The following is a 20105-nucleotide window of genomic DNA, read 5'->3' on the forward strand; positions in this document are numbered from 1 at the left end:
AGAGTGCTGTCATTTCCACTCCACCACCCCGGCCTCCAGAATCCAGATATTTACTCTCGGGCCAGAAATCTCTCCCAAACCAATTAATGGACTTGGTAAACTTCATCAATGTATTTTACTGAGGGGCATTTTAAAAGCATCTTGTCCTGACCCATCTACCCAGACGATGTCTCTGAGCTCTGACTTCTGTCTGTGTCAGAGGGTTAGTAACAGAGCATATTCTGTGGAGCTAGACACATCTAAGCTTGAAAACAGGCTCCACACTTTTCTGGCTACGTAACCTTGAGCAAGTTATTAAACATCTCTACCTCCCAGCAGCATCATCCACAGGACAAGGATAGGAATGCCTCTCAGGGATGTGGTGGGGACTAGATAAACTAATACACATACAGCACCTTGCACAGGGACTGGCAGGTGGGAGATGCTCTAAATGTGTTCAAGATCTTCTCCCCATGTAGTCGGTTGTATTTTCGCATGCACAACTCTCGCTTTCTTAATGCATTATAATTTTATTGAGGGTTAAGAAGTTGCCTTCTATAGCTAGGTACTCACCACATTTTATATTATATGGCAGTGCATGGTAAATGCTTACAGGTGATTTTTTGATTCCCGGATTAGTGGGGAATAGAAAGAAGAGTGATTATTGCTTTGGGATTCTGTTGATGCAACAGCCATCTACTTGCAACATCTGCCAGCCCACGGCTCACCAGAGATGTTCGGGCTGATACGACTGGCCAGCGGGTATCCTCTTACTCCTTCAAAAGTCAATATGTGTCATTCTGGAAGACAGACCACTTTCCGCGTAGAGGAAGACATTTCTTCAGTCAAGAGGAGAGGAGTAGCTGTCACCACCAGGACATCCAAACGATCAGTAGGTTCTTGCAATTTCCTGGTAAGAAGGTAAAATCCCAGTTTAACTCACAACTTCAACACCCTCTTCCACAAATCTTTCATCAGGGCTGCTATCAAAGAGTCAAATTGACCGATTTCAGCTTTTATTTCTTTTGCCCACCCTCTGGCAAGATCTCAACGAGCAGCTAACCAGCTGAAAATAGTAGGAGAAGGAAAAGGCCCAGCCCTAGATGATGCAGGAAATGGCTCATCGGCCATCAAAAATGGAAGTTACTTTTTCATTCATATAACGTGGGAAAAAATTCTCTGTGATAAATATTAGGAAGAGTTCAGTGGAGTAACTGTTTATAATTTCTTCATAAGGAAAACAAGCGGATCATTTGTGTAGCACATTCTCTTACATTAGTTTGTTAAATCTTCATAACAACCCTGTGAAAATTATTATTACCCGTGTTTTACAGATGAAGCAATGATCAATTGCAAACTTAGAGCTTAAATCTACAGGCTCTTAATTTGAGTCCAGCAGTTTTCCTCTGCACCTCATTTTTATGTTTCCATCTAAAGACAATTGATAAAGGATGGCCTCTCCTGATCCTAGTATGCATCAACAAAGGTTGAAGAGGGAGCATTACTGAACTGTCTCCTCTTTTAATGAATCTATGTATACACAGAACCAGGCTTTAATACAAAAGCATTTTCAGAGAATAAAAATAGTTTTGGAGGCACCTGGTTGGTTCAGTCTGTAGCGTGTGACTCTTGATTATGGGGTTGTAAGGTTGAGCCTCATGTTGGGTGTCGAGATTGCTTAGATATAAAATCTTATATTTTATTTATTTTGTATTTATTATTTATTTTATTTTTTTATATAAAATCTTTTAAAAAGTAGTCTTTTCAAAAGTTAATAATGTTTCTAAAGTTTAATGTGTACCTGTCTCTGAATAGCTAATATCACCCCACAGACATGAAGCTTTATCCCCAGTCCCTACAGAAGGGGAGGAAGAGCATCTGTATTTGATTTGGTGGCCAGGGGATCAAGAGGAGAGAAAGAACATCTAATCAAGTTGCGAAAAGAACCAGAATCCTAACTTCTGAATCATATGTCAAGCTCAGGCTGACAAGCTTTTTGCAATAAACCCATCTATTGACAAATTGCCAAAACATTAATTACAAACATATATAATAGCACAGAGAGATGAATGTCAGAAAATGAGTATTACTGTGTTAGGGTAATAGAATTACAATATTTTCCCACTTTTACATTTTGTGCAATGATTTCATGTTATTTTATACAAGGAAAATAAGCAAGAATTATATTCCACTTTACTGGACCCTATGAGGGTGTCCATTTGCCCAGGGGTAGGCTACTTCTTTCCATCAAATTCCCAATATAACAATTGATTGACACTCTCAGGAGACTGATCTCTTCTGGGTCAGAGGCACTGACAGCGTCTTCTCAGTAACATATTATGCATGGAATCAGCACCCCACCCGCAAGCAGTGGGGGCCTCAACTTCCTTTCAGCACACCTCATAATGAGCACGGAGGGGAGAGCTTGATTTGGGGACCAACGTCTCTTAGAACAGCTTCTCTAGCAAGTTTTTTCCCCCCCTTATATCTTTATCTTAAGGGCTTGGACGATTTTTTAAAATCAATTATGTCAGTAAATACACCCAATTCACTAACTGTTGTAATTTCCCATGGAGTTCACTACTGTTTGTAATTCCCCATTTAGCTTAGAATGCCAGAGCTTAAGGGAGAGAAGACAGTTGAACTTTCTTGTCTGCAGATAAAGAAAGTAGACTTAGAGAATGTATTTCTAAATTAAAAATAAATATGAGGGCGCCTGGGTGGTGCAGTCAGCTGGGTGACCAGCTCTTGGTTTTGGTTCAGGTCATGATCTCAGGGTCATGGGATCGAGCCCCGCATCCGGCTCTGCACCCAGGGGGGAGTCTGCTTGAGGTTTCTCCCTCCTCCTCCTTCTGCCCTTCCTGCTCACATTCTCTTTCTCTCTCTTTAAAATAAAGAAATAAATCTTGAAATTTAAAGTAAGCATGCAGGGACGCCTGGGGTGGCTCAGTGGTTGAGCGTCCACCTTCGGCCCAGGGCGTGATCCTGGGATCGAGTCCCACGTCGGGCTCCCTGCATGGAGCCTGCTTCTCCCTCTGCCTGTGTCTCTGCCTCTCTCTCTCGCTCTCTCCCTCTCTCTCTCTCTCTCTGTCTCTCATGAATAAGTAAATAAAATCTTTAAAAAAATAGAGTAAGCATGTATCTGATAGCATAGCATACATGTTATTTTTCCAATTATAATTACAAGCTGCCCTATAAAATAAGTCCAGCTGTTCCTGTCCTTGATATCACTGCCTCCCTCAATGTCAGTGTTCATTAATTCAGTAGAAAGTACTCCAGCTCTGGGTGTTGAGGGTTTAAGAATACGCTTGATCTATAGAAATTCCACATTTCATAATGAGAGTAGACACTGCCTGCATGACCTTACACTGGACAACTGTAACAATAGGTTTATATTTCACGTGTTTTCTCTCAGAAGGATGTTATCCCATGATATGAAAAATCTGAAATAGAATTTACCTAATCAAAAGAATAGGGAGTCATCCCTGTCCCATCTGGGGTAATCCCATGGCTTGGATAAGGCTGATGTCCTCTCCCAGATTTCTGCTAATCCAAGGTAGGCACCAGGGAGGTGTGGCAAAGAGGGGGGCTGTTTGCTTATGTCCGTGCCTCTCAGCCTCTTAGAGACTCCTTGAATTTTGCTTCTGTCTCACACCACTTCACGCCCAATGTAATGTAACCCCTTCTTCAGAATTAGGAGCCACCGTCATGAGGAAAAGCATCTATTCCCAGTATTTGAAAGTATAGTATCTTTTGCAGGAGAATTCTGGGAAGCCAAGTTTAGAAGGATTCCCATCCCCCAGTACCCAGGACTCAGCTTTCTGCTCCTTTTTAGGCTCCTTTTCTGTCTCCCTTCTTCCTTCCACTTTTCCTCCTCCTTCCTTCCTGTTATCCTGAGAGCTCCAAGTTCACCTCCCTGTGGAATAAGACCTGTGTCACCCTTCCACCCCCAAGACTTCACACCCGCCTTATAACACTTAACACATAAAAATTGGCACTTATTTTTCTCCGAAGAGATCATTGTCCCTTTAATGGCTTCTTTTAAGATCATAAAACATTTCCTCCATTGTAACCCCGACAAGATGCAGGCTCTGAACCGGGCACAGAGACAAGCAGGGCATAGTCAGGTCAAGACCTCCGGTAGGAATATGCTGTGGAAAATGATCTGGCTTCGTCTCCAAAAGTTAAACATTGAGTTACTGCAGGACCCAGCACTTCCACTCGTAGGTATATGCCCAGGAGAAATGAAAACATGTCTCAACCCGGAAACTTGCATGCACACGGATGTTTACAGCCACAATATCATAAAAACCAAAAGGTGGAAACAACTCAAATTCCCATGAATAGGTGAATGGATGATGCGCTATAGCCCTGCCCTAGAATATTATTCAGCCCTGAAAAGCAATGCAGCAGGGTTTCATGCGACCACATAGATGGACCTTGAGAGAGACCTGAGTGAGAGAAGCCCAACACGAAAGCACATCTTTAACATCCTACATCTGTTATAGGCAAATCCATAGAGGCAGGAAGCAGATCAGAGGTTACCAGGTGAGGGGGGTGGGAAGTACGAGGAGCGACTCGAGGAGTGAGTATGGGGTCTCTGTGGGATGATGAAAATGTTTTGGAATTTTGGAATGCCTCTTGCTGTACAACATTGTAAGTCCTGCAAATAACCCTGAATTGTATACTTTGAGATGCTTAATTGCATCATATGTGAATTCCAATGAATTTTTTTTAGTAAATCCCCCACCCCACCCCCCACCATCACACCCTCCTGCCATAAAAAAAAAAAAAAAGAACAAGAAGAAGAAGAAGAAAAGAAGGGGGTCATGAAAAGGAGGGAAAGCAATGAGAACTTCCCAGGCTCTCCTGCGGGGGAGGACTGACTCTCAGGTGGGATCCCTGGAGTCACCTTCACTTTCTGCACAGTGAGCCCTGGATTAGGGCAGCATGAGTTCATGGCTTTGGAAGTCTGGGCTCTGGCCCCAGATCTGCCAATTACCATCTGTGTGAGTTTGAGAAAATCACTCAGTCTCTCTGGTCCTCAGCCTCAGCTGTTAGAGAAGGGGGTTGGACTAAACAATCTTGAGACCATTTGGATTGGGTGCAACAGACTCTGGTTCTTTGAAGCAGAAAAGGAATGAATGGGAAAGTTGTCAGTTCACTCAGAGAACTTTGGGAAGCCTAGACAATCAGTCCTGGCAGGAGACAGAACCGGGACAGCGAGGTGGGCAGGGCTGTGGGGGGCGGGCGGCTGGGGGAGGGCTGCAGGCTCCGGGCAGTTCTCCTTGAGGTTCTGCTGCTGAAGCAAATGAGCTCCTGGCACTTTGACCTTGCATCTTTCTGCTCAAGACCTGGAGTCCTAGGAGGGAGGCTAATGGAGTAGGGTAGATTCTGTGTGCAAATTCACCTAGGATGGCGGCCAATTTAGTCACACCTTCACCAACACTGCCCGGAATGGTGGAGATGGTGTTAGCAAGGGGCAGACACTGGGAAGTAGACAGTATAAGCTTTTAGGACTTTTTTCCTAAAAAAGGAAAAGTGTAAGCTTTTAGGACTTTTCCTCCTCCTTCTTCCTCCCTCTTCCCTCCTTCACTAAAGATAAAAACTTCCTCTCGGGCTCCTTACCAAAGAGGCAATACCTCCCTAGTCTTTCTTTCCTTCCTCTCCTTCTTCGTGACTGCTTCCTTCCGTCCTTCGTTCCTTCTCTTTTTCCTTCTTCCTGCTCTTCCTTCCTTCGTCCTTCTTTCCTCCTTTCGTTTATGTTTTCTTTCTTTCTTTCTTTCTTTCTTTCTTTCTTCTTTCTTTCTCTTTCTTTCTTTCTTTCTTTCTTTCTTTCTTTCTTTCTTTCTTCCTTTCTTTCTTTCTCTCAAGGGCTCTTTGAAAACACCAACCAGCTTTTATACAATGGAGAGATCCAATGGTAGTAAACAAGAGTAAGCTGTTCTCTCCCAGAAAAATCCTCACTTCTCTGCAGACTCCCAGGAAGATGGGCTCACGGTGTGGGGAGAGGAAAGGGTTTCCCTGGCTGCAGCTGGGTACCAGCAGTGCCCACAAGGACCAGAGCCAGAGAGGGCTGGGAGTACTGAGCTGGGAGCAGATGGCCAGGAGAACAGACTACCAAAGACCCCCCAGGTACTGCTGCTCGTCTGAGGGGTTTCATTTCCGAGTGTTCCCATTAACACATTTTCTTGGCTTTAGTGTTATGGCTGCTGGGATGAGTGGCTTTTTTCCTTTTCCAAACTGTCCTTATCAGTAATGCAACAATAGCTAATTTAATTAGCTGACCTGAAAGGCAGCCAGTTTGAGCTAATTTGGTTTTGCTAGCTGCTCCCTGGTACGTACAGAGCTGATAAGCATACTTCCCTCCAGACAAACAGTGGGGGTTGGGGGGGCAGGGACAGCGATGGTGGCTCCTCCAAAGTCTGTCCTACACCTATGGGATTTAGCACTTGACCAAAGGCAAGTTATTCTGGAGTCAGTATTCCCCAAGGACCTGTCAAATTTGTCAGCTGAAAGAGATAAAATAGACAACCAGGAAATTGCAAAGGCAAGGTGCCCAGGATGAGAGTGCCGGGGAAAACGTTCCCCTTAGCAGAAAGAACTCTTGGCCAAAAGATCTGGATCTCAGCCACCGACTGCCCTTCCCCAAGTCATTCTACTTCTGCGTCTCAGCTACTGATGCATAGTAATAATCATCACTGCCCTACTTCCTCCACCCCCGTGTTGTAGAATGCCAACAATATATTGTAGATGACAGTTCTTTGACACCTGCAAAGGACTACACCAATGAGACGGTTTTGATAATTAGCACACTACCACTGAGTGTACTCTCTGCTTCTCAATGGCAGGAACCAAATACCCTTCCTCTTTGTGCCCTAGCACTTCACACAGAGTCTCCGCATAGAAGGTGCTCAACATGTGTTTGTTAGCTGAACGATAGAGAAGCAGGGCTATGAGGAGAGGAGAAGCGATGGTTTAAGGTAGCAGGAGGACAGCACACAAGTAGGAAACAGGAAAAACAAGCCTTCTTTTCAGTTCAGTATCTCAAGTTTCTCCATCCTTGACGAAAGACAGGTTTAGGAAGATACTATTGTTTATGCCAGATTTGTATTTAATGCAACAAAGGAGCTATTCTATTCCACCTGCACCTCTGTCCATCATCCGCCACCCAAAGTGCTTCTACCCCAACTAGTAGGTAAAGGACCACACCCAGGGCAGGCTCCTGTTTACTTGGGGCTCCTTTTTCCTGCTGTTCAATGGGATTTGGATTAGAGCTTCCATCTATTCACAGTGAATAAATAGCGTATGCTGAACAAATTTTGAAAGAGTTGGCAAAGGAAAGATCTTTATGGTTTATTGTCCCATTCCCATGACTGTAATATGCCTTCTGATTCTGGTATCTGGTCAACCGTATTTTCTCCATCACTGTATTGACCATCTGCTTCCACTCCACACACCCACGCAGGGAGACCTCATCCACTCCTACAGCCTCATCGACATCCTAAATGTTGATGACACACACCTTTCTCTGCAACCTTGACCTCTCACCAGAGCTCAGGATCCAGAAACACAACTACTTGTTGGAAGTGTCCCCCTGGATCTCCTATTACACCTCAGATGGAGATGCCAGAAATCATCCTCATTACCTGTTTTATAAAATCTGTGTATCCTAATTTTCTTTCTTTGTGAGTGGCTCACAGTTCTCAAAGTGAGGACCCTGATCTTCCCTTCATGCCTCCTTCTAGGTATACACACTCCATTGATTCTGCTTTCTAAATATCCTTTGAATGCAAGCCTTTCTTAGCACTGAAATTAATTTATTTGTATCCTTCAATCTCTATCACTTACTCCAGAAAGGAGTATCTCAAAGCAGATTCTCTGTCAGACAAATAAGAAAGACTCACTCACCTGAACTGAATTAAAATGTCCCTCCTTCTATTAGACGAAATTACAGATCTTTAGTGAGTATCTATTACTGTACTTAATGTAACCGAGTTTCTCTATTCTATAATAACAAGTATTCCAAGGGGCTCTAAATTGACAACGCAACCTCAAACTTGAGGTGAGTACCTCCTGCTCAGGTGGGACCGTGCAGCCACACCACATGCTCAGTGACGGGGCTGCACTCTTGGCTGGCTTTAAACCTGAGGCTCAAACATAAGACACTCAGAAGTTTTCCCAGTGTTTCTGGGAAAGACAGAATAGGTTCTGGGTGCCATAGTTTCTTCTTTGTGGATTCCTTGTCTTTGACTCACTTATGGCGAAACCTAGAATCAGGTGTGGATCACCATTCACAATTCCAAATTGCAAGTATATGCCCAAAATACATTTGAAATATTTGGTATCCCTTAATAATAATTGGTGGGTGTCCTGACTATCATTTTATTCTTCCATTAGCCATTTTTCTAATTTTTATTTAGTTATTGGTATGGTCTTCGTATCTAGATTTTTTTTTTTTCCCTAAAATGTGAACCCTTAGGGCTGCTTGTGTGGCTCAGTTGGGTAAGCATCGGACTTTTGGTCATGATCTGAGGATTGTTGAGACAGCCCTGCATGGGGCTCTGAACTCAGTGGGGAGTCCGCTGGGGATTCTTGCTCTCTCCCTCTGCCCCTCCACTCATGCTCCCTCTCTCCTCTCAAAAATAAAAAAATAAATACTTTTTAAAAAATGTGAAACCTTAGTGTTTGTTTGTGGATGATGTCACTGCATACCAAAAGGTAGCCAGATCATAATGGAAAATAATACAGGGTCTTGAGCCAGACTGCTTCAGTTCAAATGCTGAATCTACCACCTACTATTGGTGAGAATAGAAAATGACCATACCTCTCATCTGTCTCAGTTTCCTCCTCTCTAAGTGGGCATAAATATGAACCCACATACTTCACAGGTTTCTTTGAGGATTATATGTCACAATTGGCCTTCTACCTGGCCAAATAGTAGTTCTTGCCTACTATTATTCTATTACTTGGTATTGAAAACCTGAGGCATGTCAAAGAGATTTGGATGAAAATATTGTCTTTATTGTTAAAAATTTCTATTTGAATCGTAAAAACAAGTTCTTACCATGTACAGATCCTGCACTATTCACCTTACCTACCCTACTCCATCTAACCCTCACACGAACCCCACAATGGGGTGTTTGTTATACCCATCTCACAGATGAGAAAATTGAACCATGGAGAGGTTAAGAGATTTGCCCCTTGGCACACACACAGTAAGTGACAGAGCTGGAATTTGAACTCTGGGCCGAATCCAAAGCTAAAATTAAATAAAATACATACAAATTATTCAAAGTCCTTATGCCTCTGTAAATAAAACAAAGGAAAAGAAAACACTTGGATGAATCTCAAAATAATTATGCTGAGTGAAAGAAACCAGACCCAAAGAAAAGAGCATAGACTGCATGATTCCATTTATACAAAACCTTAGAAGAAGCAAACTAACAATAGTGACAGGAAACAGATCAGTGTGGCCTGGGGAGGGTATCGGGTGAGGAGGGGTGGGAGGGATGGATTACGGAAAAGGAAACTTTTGGAGGAGATGGACATGTTCATCATCTTGATTGCAGTGATGGCGTCACTGGTGCTTATGTCTGTCAAAACTAACCAAATTGTATACTTCAACTATGTGCAGTTTATTTTATGACACTTATGCTCAATAAAGCTATTTCTTAAAAAAAAAAGCAAACCCTTGAGCTACTTTTATACCCTCAAAATCTGACATGTTAAACAAAAGGTAATTAGTCATTATTAAGAACACAGCCCAGTGATGGGCAAAAAAGAAACAAATCCCCAAGCATCCCCAAGGACCTCGGAGTCCACCCAGTATAACAAGATTCTACCACTTTGTTGACCAACCTGGAACTCATCTCCTCCTCCGTGAATAGTCGTCTGACTTTTGGCGAGTTACTTACCCAAATCTTCATGTTCTTCCTTGAGGTGATGAGGATGTTAGGGACAATAAATCCTGCGTCTTGGGGACCCCGTGAGAATTCAATGAGATGGTAAGCATAAACCCCTCAATGGAGTATGTGGCTCACAGGAACCCTTTATCAAGGTCTGCTGTGTTTTGGGAAGGTACTGGAAAGGTCCAAATGAGGTTCCCTGTGCTCTGCAGCCCCTGGGGCATCAGGGTCACAGCGAGGGGCAAGGAGAGCCATTAACCCAGGTGTAGCCCCAAAGGAGAGAGGGACTCTCTCATCGCAAGAATGTGTGTCCTGAGAGGCCCCAGCGTGTGGGGGCTGTGGCGCATCAAGGGGTCAAGCCTTCTCTGGTTCCCTGGGGGGACTCTCCCCACCTTCCAGGTCCTTCTGCTGGCCGGAATGCAAAAAAGAAGACAGCAGCTCCACCACTGAGGCCAGTCTTTCTGCTTTTCTACAGAAAACAGTGATGCATTCTGCTTTATTCCATTCCTCTATTACCTTAATGTGCTGGCCTGGAGGATAAATGAGATAATAAACAGAGCACTGAGCACAGTGTCTGGGTCACAGGAGGCACTCAATAAATGTTAATCCCCTGCCCCCATCCCTCTTGGCCAAGAGCCCTGACTTCTCAGAAATGCAAATCCACGTGCACTCACCGGAGGCCACCTTCCCCATCGCTGCACCGGAGCCTTGTCCTACCCCCTCCAAGCTGCATCCCCCTCTCCTCCACTAATTGTCCCACAGAGGCCAGAGGAGAAGGCAGCCACTGACGAGGAGGCCCGAGCCTCCCAGCAGAGGACACCGTGCTCATTACGGAGTGAGGTGAGCCCGGACCTCATTCATCTTCACAGACACTGCTGCGCCATCCATTTTAAATGACATGGAAGCCGACCCGTTTATCAAGATCAGCACACTACTATATTATTATGATTATTTAGCATTTGCATAACACTATATTTGCAAAGTGCTTAATAATAATTTATTTATTGCTTCATCTAACTACTCACTAATGGAAATCCAAGGGGCTGTCCTGAGTTCACTGACCTCCACTCTGGAGACACCTTAGGCCATTTCCAATAGCTTGCCCAAGTGCCCGCTGTAAAATATTTTAATGAAAAGCCATCTGGCATATATACAAGTATATTTTTTTTCCTTTTTTGGCATTTGTCGCGTATCTATCAAGGCAATACTCCTACTTTTCAATGAATAAAAATAAGCATTACTATTATTATGAAGTCACTGAAGTCCTATTCCTGTTCCTCCAGAACAGGTATGGAACCTACTGAGGGCAAATTTGAGTCGTGTGGCAAACACAGACGTGCATCATCTGCTCACGTATCCCTTCAAGGAAGGCCTCCCTGCCCGGCTCTGAAGACAGGGCTTAGCTGGGAGCCTCTGGTGGTGAGACGTTTCGGGATCCATACAGACAGCCATTGAACATGGCCATGCGACACAGCTTGGTCATTTCTGCCCCAAGTAGGGCTCTTCCATTGGGTGGTCTTTGTTTTAGAACCTCCCGTTGGGTTGGCTGAGATGTTTTCAGGTCGGCATTATTATTTGCTTCTTCTCTGCCCAGTCACACATCCTTCTGCTTTTTCCTTCACAGAGGTAATCCTCTGATAAGCACTTAGGAATCCTAACTTCACTTCAGCGTCTGCTTCCCCGAGAACCCAGCCGGCATAAACCCTGACAAGGCGCCATGCCATTTTAGGCAAGTGTGCCCCGACTGAGATTTTTCACCAATATATGCAGGGTGAATGGTTTGAATTGTCTCAAAGGGTTTTCTATTCCTTCCTTTCTGTGATGGCTGTAAATCTATATGGAAAGAGATTTAGTATAAATTGTGAGTGTTGAGCCTCTACGTATGGGACTTTTGTGGTGGAAGAGGGTTTTGAGGAACAAGCTCACTGCTCCAGAGCCCCCCATTCTCCTACCTACAACAATCTGTAATGATTCCACCTCTGACAAAACGTGAGTAGAAAGATGATTATGAGTATGGATTGCAACGTGTGAAAATTATACAGTAAGAAGTTATGTGTACGTGTAAACTAATACATTAAACATGTGATAAGCCACAATGCACATAATTTTAAAATATCATAATATAAGTGATCTAATACATTTGCACACATAAAAAAATCAGTCAAGACAGGGATCTCACAGCAGAGAGAAATAAGTAGAGTTGTCTTACTAATACATGGGGGAAGAGAGGACTGTACTCCAGGAGGGTCTAATGCCTGAGTCTTCTGCTAAACTATACTCAACAGGGGTTAAAAAAAAAAAAAACAACAACTCAGGTGAGCCTCCAAAAAGAAAAGTTTCTTGGATGGTGCACACCAGAATTCTGGGGGATGTAGCCCTCCCCTTCCCAGCTGCTCAGGACTTGTCATCCGCAGAGGGTTTGTTTGCAAGTAGATGCAGACTCTCTCCTTCTTGTCCCTATCTTTTGTTTTTATTTATTTATTTATTTATTTATTTTTGAAATATTTTTAAAATTTATTTGAAAGGGAAAGGGAGAGAGAGAGAGAGAGCACAAGCAGGGGGAGGAGTAGAGGGAGAGGGAGAAGCAGGCTCCCTGCTTAGCCAAGAGCCTAATGCAGGGCTCCATCCCAAGACCCTGAGATCATGACCTGAGCCAAAGGCAGATGCTTAACAAACTGAGCCGCCCAGGAGCTCAGCTTTTATTTTTGAACAAACTTTAAAGAAAGTCTTGTCTCAGTGATCTCAAAGCAAAGATGTCTGCCACAAAAGAAACTATTAAGAAACGTAATCAGGGTTTGGGGTGCATGGGTGGCTCAGTTGGGCGTCTGCCTTCAGCACAGGTCATGATCTTAGGGTCCTGGGATCGAGTCCCGCATCGGGCTCCCTGCTCCCCAGGCAGCCTGCTTCTCCCTCTGCCTCTCTTTCCTGCTTGTTTTCTCTCTGTCTCAAATAAGTAAAATCTTAAAAGAAACTTAATCAAGATTTTTGAAATTAAAAGCCAACAAAAAAGTATTTATTTCTCCAATTAAAGGACCAAGGTGGAGGACCATGACGAAGCAAGCCTCAGCCTGAAGAGCTCTCGTGTTTGCTACACATATTACTGAGCCGGGTGAAAGCAGCACAGCAGAGTGGCTCTGTGCATGGCCTTCGGAGTCAGATGGAGTGGGGTTCGCATCCTGATTCTACCCCACATGGGCTGTGTGTCCCTGGACAGGTACTTAACCCCCCTTAGCCACCACATGCTGACCTACCAAACAGGGACAGCACACACCTCAGAGCTGAAGTGAGGGCAGAGTGAAATGTCGTGTCATGTGAAGCACAAGACCTGCCGGAGACGTACACCAAACTGGCCGCTCTTTGTGGCGCACTCAACACATCGTCTGTGAGTAATGAGCTGATACGTTGGATGACAAGAGCAGAATCCAGAAGGATCTCAGCAGGCTGGACTCAAGGCCCAGGTCTGTTAGGATGGCATTTGACAGGGAGAGATGTGAAAGTCCTGTGGTCAGGTGTGAACGGCAAGCTGCACACATGCTCAGTGGGGAGACAGCGCATGGCAAGGGCACCCCTGGAGAAGACCCAGGGCCCTACCCGACCCGGAGCTCGTTGCTGGGTCAATGGCATGAGGTGGCTGCCACAAAGCAAATGCAGTCTTCGGCAGCTTAAAGGCAAGCCCACTGTCTGGAAACAGAGAAAGAACACCAGCTACCTGTGGCTCCTCTCAGGGTGGTAGCAGGGGTTCTTCAAAGACAGAATCAGGATAAGCGAGGAGGCGTAAGCTCCATCAGAGCAAAGAGCAGCAGAAGCAAAAGGAAGACCGGGGAAGCTCAGGACGAGGGTCCCCCAGCACAAAGCAGTTACACGCAGGATGCCGAGTTAGGGCCCCTGGGTACCAACCCCCAGCTCTTTCCCTGCCTGGAGTTGCTTAGCAGGGAGCTAGGACAAGGGTGGAATTCCAGAAAGGACGGGTGCTGTGCTACATATAAAAAACGATCCTTCTGACCATTAACACCATTCCCACGTGGGAAGGCGGGAAGTCCCACCTCCAGGAGTGTCCCCGAAGGAAGGATGTCCCCAGAGAGAGCTCCACCCTCAGTCCCTGGGGCCCAGGAATCATTGGCAAAACCCTGTAAGTATGTGCGGATGTGCGTTTTTCTCTAGGGAGAGGCTTCGAGGCCTTCTTCAGATCCTTTATGGAACCTGAGACTCCCCAAAAGATTAAGATGAACGGAGCTGGTGCATCGCTGCTTCCAACATTTAGGGAGCATCTACTGTAGGCTCGTAGGCTAGATAAGGAGGACACAGAGATGGGGAAGGGTCTCTGTCCTTGGAAAGGGAAACTGCCAATCTCGTGTGTTCTTTTCGACAGACAAGTATAAAAATCCCCTCATTTGTGCTATCTCGGGGCACGGGATCCAGGAGAGCAGCAGGGAGACAATGGTTTATTCAGCCCGAGAGGAGCTTCCTTCCAACTCTGAGGTCCCGGGAGTCTACGACAGGCCGTCGCAAAAGGGCCGCTGGCCATCTTTGCCACCTCTTTGACTCTCTGGGGACGGCGGGGGGATGGATTTGACAAACCAGTAGATGTCCTGAGAGCCTCAGCGAGGCTCCGGGAATCACTTGTCTCCAAAACTGAGCTTCCCGCCAAGATCCAACCCATCTGCCTGTGATGGGGCGGGCGCTCTAGGGCGTCCTAAAATGAGATGTCGTGAAACCTGTGGGAATCTGTTCTCCATCAGTTCATGAAAACCCAAATCACCGACGGTCTGCCTGGGGGCACACGATCAACTGCCAACCCGCTTCACCTGTATTTACCCACGACGTTAACGCCTGCTTTACTGGGCTAATACACTGGAGGCAGTAATATCCACCCATCGAGTTCTTACCTGGCCTTGGAGGCCTGGCTGTCACCCTGAATCCTCCAGGGGTCCCTCCGGGCCCTGTGGCCAGTGAGAGCACTCCCTTCTCTGAGCCTCTGGAGCTCCCACTCTGTGTAACTCTCATTAGGCGCCTACTGTTTACCATTCTGTACTGATATTTAGTACATTTTGTCTTGCGTTAAACTAGACAAGTTGTTGCCCAACAAGATCGTCAACACTCCAGGGACGGAGAACCTGTCTTGTGTCCTTTTTGTCCTCCATTGAGCATTGAGCAGAGTATGTCAGAGGGGCTCAATTAAATTGGAGGAAATAATGATAATAATGATTATAAAACCAAGGGGTGGAAGATAATCAGCTTGACCTAGTTGATAAGCATTTGGGAAAGGAGGATTTAAGGCTCCCACAGCGATGTCGATGAATCTTCTATACCTCCGATCAGTCCCCACGCCTCAACTAAATAGGAGATAAGGAGTAACGTCCTCCCGGGCTCTCACGTGACCTTCCAGAGGAACCCCGGCCAAGGAAGGCCGTGGAGATTGGCCCTTGAGATGCTAACGAACAGTTCCCCTGATTTATTTTTAAATTCATTTAACTAGAATCACAGAATGTTAGAGCTGGAACAAAGATAGAATTCAAAAGCATAGACTCCTTCTTCTAAAGGTGATGAAACTAAGGTTGATGGAAGTAATTTTAGGGTGAAAATCATTTAAAGTACTTGGTAATAGGGCTTGTTAGGAGCAAAGCTGAGACCTGGACCCAGATCACCTGAGTTCCAGGTAAGTGCTCCTCTACTAAACCCTCCAGAGCTTTTTCATGTCGGCCCAAATAGAAGCTATGGTCCTGGCAATGGCCTAGTTCTCCTATCTATAGCTGTCCCCTTGTCCCCTCTGTTCGAGCCATGCTGGCCTCTGTGCTGCTCCTCGAAGCACCAGGCATGTGTCTGCCTCAGGACCTTTGAATACGCTGGTTCTGACCACATTGCTTGTGCCCCACGTATCCATCAGCTTGCTGCCTCACGTCTCCTCCGCCCTGTTCACACGTCACCTTCTTACAGAGGCCCTCCCCGGTCATCCCAGTGGTCCTCCCGCCTGTCCCAGACAGACGTTCACTCCCTTCCTCCTCTGCTAACCTTTCTTTTTGGCACTGACCACTAACATTCTCACTATGTTACTTGTTTATTTTGTGTGGGCCTCTCTCCTTTACCCTAATGTGTGTTCTCACAAGGGGTGGGGGGCTTCACTCTGCTTTGTTCATCACCTATCCCTGGTGATGACCCTAAGGCCCGAACTTAGAAGGTGTTAATTCTCATCAAATAAGTGACGGTGGTGTTGACCAGGACAGCTGAACACTCAGGAGCTTCAATTGATGCACAGGGAGCCAAATGGGGAAGTTAAGCTGCCTCCCCCTGCCTGTAGGAGATGTCCAGGCTCCCTGAAGAGCGGGACAGGAGGTAGCTGGATCTCGTGGGGTTTTCACAATGGATTTAGACTTGTGGGCTTCAAGTGTTTCACTGCCAGCTGAGATGCAGCATCTAACAGCCTACACTGATGTATACAACGTCGGGGGCTGTTTGGGGCGGGGGGCATCACTGTGGTGGTATTTAGGTGTTTGTTTTTTTTAAGATTTTATTTATTTATTCATGATATATATATATATATATATATATATATATATAGAGAGAGAGAGAGAGAGAGAGAGAGAGAGGCAGAGGCACAGGCAGAGGGAGAAGCAGGCTCCATGTAGGATGCCCAACGCGGGACTCTCCCCCCTCCCTGGGCCAAAGGCGGCGCTAAACCCACTGAGCCACCCAGGGATCCCCTGGTATTTAGGTTTTGTTAAAATACAAGCTTATTATCAATTCATGCTGGAGATAAAAACCAACATTCAGGGGCACCTGAGTCGCTCAGTCGGTTAAAGGTCCGCCTTTGGCTGGGGTCCTGGGATCGAGCCCCATATCGGGCTCCCTGTTCAGCTCTCTCTCTCAAAGAAATAAATAAATTAAAACTTTATTAAAAAAAGAAAAACAACCAACATTCAAAGGGTCAGAGGCCTACTTGCCAGTGGCCAGGAGAACCCTTCTCGTCCACCAGCCAAGATCCCCCAGCCCCACACAGAGAACCGAGGACCCAGGGGAGAGGAGGAACGTGGAGCCAGAACAACCTCAGTCGGGTGCCTTCCCGGCTGAGTCGCAAGGTCATCACCAGCTCTTAGAGGGACTCAAGCATCTGAGTCCTGATCCACATCTGCTCCCGACAGAACATCACCTGGTGGGGGAGGCATTCCAGGCCACAGACTCCCAGGGCCCCTGCTGTGAGCCCAGACCTTCCACGCAGCCTCTCACTGACTTCCAGCCACTATGGATTCGTTAAGGGCCCATGAAACGCAGGACAGAATTTCTTCATACTCAGTGACCCAAACCCAGCCTTTTCTGACACTTTCCAAGCCCACAATGTCACAGGCTTCTTCCTTTGGCCCCACCCACCCTTTGCCCACATTGCTCGCACATCAGCGAGGTTTCAGAGCACGAGGCCTTCCTTACACCCCAGGTGGGGGTTCCTGCCTGCAGGGGAGCCCCTAGGACTCAGGTCCGAGCGAGCTCCAGCTCAGAGCAGGAAGGTTTCCCGTGAAAAGGCTGCACCCCTAACCGTGGGGCTCACACCAGCCCTCCCAGCCCTGCAACCCCAGAGGCACGGAGCCAAATGGGCTTGGTCTCGCGGCCTCCGAGCCCTTCTGGAACCCTCCACTGAGGGAAGGAAGGAGCACTCGGTGCAGACAGACCATTCACTGGCCGGGAGCGTGGCCTCCCCTAGGAGTCTCCTCTGGCTCTGGCCCAGCTGGACACCGGGGCACCATGACCCACCCCCTGGGGCGTCTGCGGGACCCGCTTGGCCCTCCGAAGCTAGCTGCGAGCCCACTCTATCCTTTCTTTCTCCAGATCCTCTTCCTCCCGCACAAATGCTGGCGGCCCACCTGAGACCTAACATTTGTCTGTTTTGAGAATAGATGAGTATTTATTAGAATTAAACAGCTGGGGGCTCTGTGATATTTAGACGGGCATTAGGAGGAGTGTGCGAGGAGAAGCTAATGCTAGGTCTTTTTTTCTGTAAACCAGCCTGGGCTTAGTTACTGAGGGGATTTCTGGGGTCTCCTGTGAGAGCCAGATACAGTTAATTTCTTGCAAGAGCTGCGGGCTGGGCCGCGCTGATATTGCAGTGTTATTTAGAATAGAAAGGTCAGGCCTGAGATTGAATAATCATTGACAAGAACTCCACGGGGGATACGAAGCAGTCGGTGAGCAGTGACTGAAACCGCGCCTGGCTCCTCCCCCCTCCCCTTCCTTCCAGGTATCAGGCCGATTCTGGGTTTGTTCATTATTCCTTCTGCAAAATGCTTCCCGAAAGCTTGGAGCTAGTGGGCAAGGTGAGGGGGGACAGGGACAGGGGGCGGCTTTGGGGCCACATTCAAGATGGGACGCTCTGCAGCACACGTTTGGTAAGCCTGCTCCGGGGCCACTGTTGGCCCATTTTTGTCTCCAACACATCTTTTTTTTTTTTTTTTTTTTTTCCCCTGCATGGTCTCTGAGATGTAATCCACACAGCCCAGTTTCGTAGCCTGTCCCGGGCGCAAAGTCAGGTGTCGCATGTCACAAAAGCACAAGGGCAATTGGATGGATGGGGCACCTGCTACGTGTCACCCGTGGGCTGTGCCCTTTGAATACAGTGTCTCGTCAGTCCTGGCAACCCTGAGATGAAGGGAAAGGCTCAGAAGGCTCAGAGAGGTTGAATAACTTGCTCGAGACCTCCCAGCTCCTAAGCAGCAGGACAAAGGTCTTTAAACCAAGGGCTCTCTGTGCCACGTGGTCTCACAAATTTCTGAATCTCCGCTGTTCCCTGAACGCTGTCCTCTTTAAAATGCAATGACCCAGACGAGGTCTCAGAAACCTTGGTTTTCTTCTTCTTTATTTTTTTTTAAGATTTTATTTATTTATTCATGAGAGATACAGAGAGAGAGGCAGAGACACAGGCAGAGGGAGAAGCAGGCTCCATGCAGGGAGCCAGATGCGGGACTCGATCCCAGGACCTTGGGATCATGCCCTGAGCCCAAGCAGACGCTCAACCGCCGAGCCACCCAGGCGCCCCAGAAACCTCAGTTTTCAATAAAGGCTTCTCTCTTGTTGAAAACCGTCGGCAGCCACTACCTTGGAGACCAGATCCCACAGACTGAATGGAATAGGGTTGTGTCTGCATCAAAAAGATGGAGACTAGGCCACGGGATTTCTGAGGCCCCTTCTGAATCTCACATATCATGCAATTTATTTATTTTCAAATTCGATTAATTTCTTGAAAGTTCAACCCTAGAACGATTCTTCAAAGCATGATCATCTTGCTTCATTTGTGAACTTTAAGGGCCCAGGTATTAAAATCCTCAACACATGATCTACCAGCAATCGGCTGAGTTGGCATCTGGGTTATGGTTAAAGCTAGTCCGAGGGTCACGCCTGGAGTCAGGCGAGGGGTCGTGTGGGTGGTTCTGGTCAGAGTTAAGGGAAGGTCTATGGCTGTAGGGTCGGGATCCGGGTTAGCTCTCTGGATAGCTCATAATCTAGGAAGGTCAGCAGTAGGAAGGTCACGTGAGGACGGCTTCCTGGCACAGTAGCTTTGGGCCACCGCTTGTCGGATGATGCCCTGCGTTGTCACAGAATGTTCGGGCATCTGATGACCCGTCCTGCGCTCTCTGAGACTCCAAGGCTGGATGATATGGAGAAATCACTGGTAACAGACTGTTGATAGAAGGAGCTGGAACAACAGCCTCTACCCCAGGGTTGCCCACCAGGAGGCCTGAGACGTGAGTAGGAATGTGAATGGACGAGTCCCGTCGTCCACTCTTCCCCGGGTTCTATAAATTCACCTTCTTCGCAGAGATGCGATTTGATCTCAAACCATTCTCAAGCCAGTTATGGAATAATGAATAGAAATATCTATCCGGTATTTACAGATTTTAAAACATCGATGAAAAAATATGGGTTTCTAAGGGGCGTAACCTGGTGGCTGGTATTTGGACTAGAAGCCTGAAGTCCTGAGTTTTGCTTCTAGATTGGACTCCTCGTTCTCCTGAAAAATCGAGGAAGTCATGTGCGTCGAGTGCATTTCCTGAAGCTCCAGAAGGCCCCAGGGCCCCACCATTGGTATCCACTGACCAGATCCGATTGTCCAGTGCGGCAGAGACTCCCGCTATCTTTCTCTCCATCCCCTCCTGAGCTCCCAGTCCCTCACCCAGGCCAGGGCTGTCTCTTCCATTCCACCTGCCCCTGACCTCCCGAAGTGAGACACAATGAGGG

General features: G+C 46.7%; 1 protein-coding gene across 2 annotated transcripts in view; it reads right to left on the bottom strand.

Annotated features, from left to right (window-relative positions):
- Positions 1 to 489: 489 nt before the first annotated feature.
- Positions 490 to 20105, bottom strand: part of PBX1 (PBX homeobox 1) — a 324444-nt gene continuing 304828 nt past the window's right edge. For both annotated transcript variants that reach the window (XM_038586229.1, XM_038586235.1), the window contains one exon: positions 490 to 889. In XM_038586229.1, the coding sequence (XP_038442157.1) occupies positions 869 to 889 (21 nt within the window). In that variant the 3' untranslated portion in view covers positions 490 to 868. The remainder of the gene's footprint in view (positions 890 to 20105) is intronic.

This window comes from Canis lupus, chromosome 38 (genome assembly GCF_011100685.1).
Source record: "Canis lupus familiaris isolate Mischka breed German Shepherd chromosome 38, alternate assembly UU_Cfam_GSD_1.0, whole genome shotgun sequence".
Taxonomy (NCBI): Eukaryota; Metazoa; Chordata; class Mammalia; order Carnivora; family Canidae; genus Canis; species Canis lupus.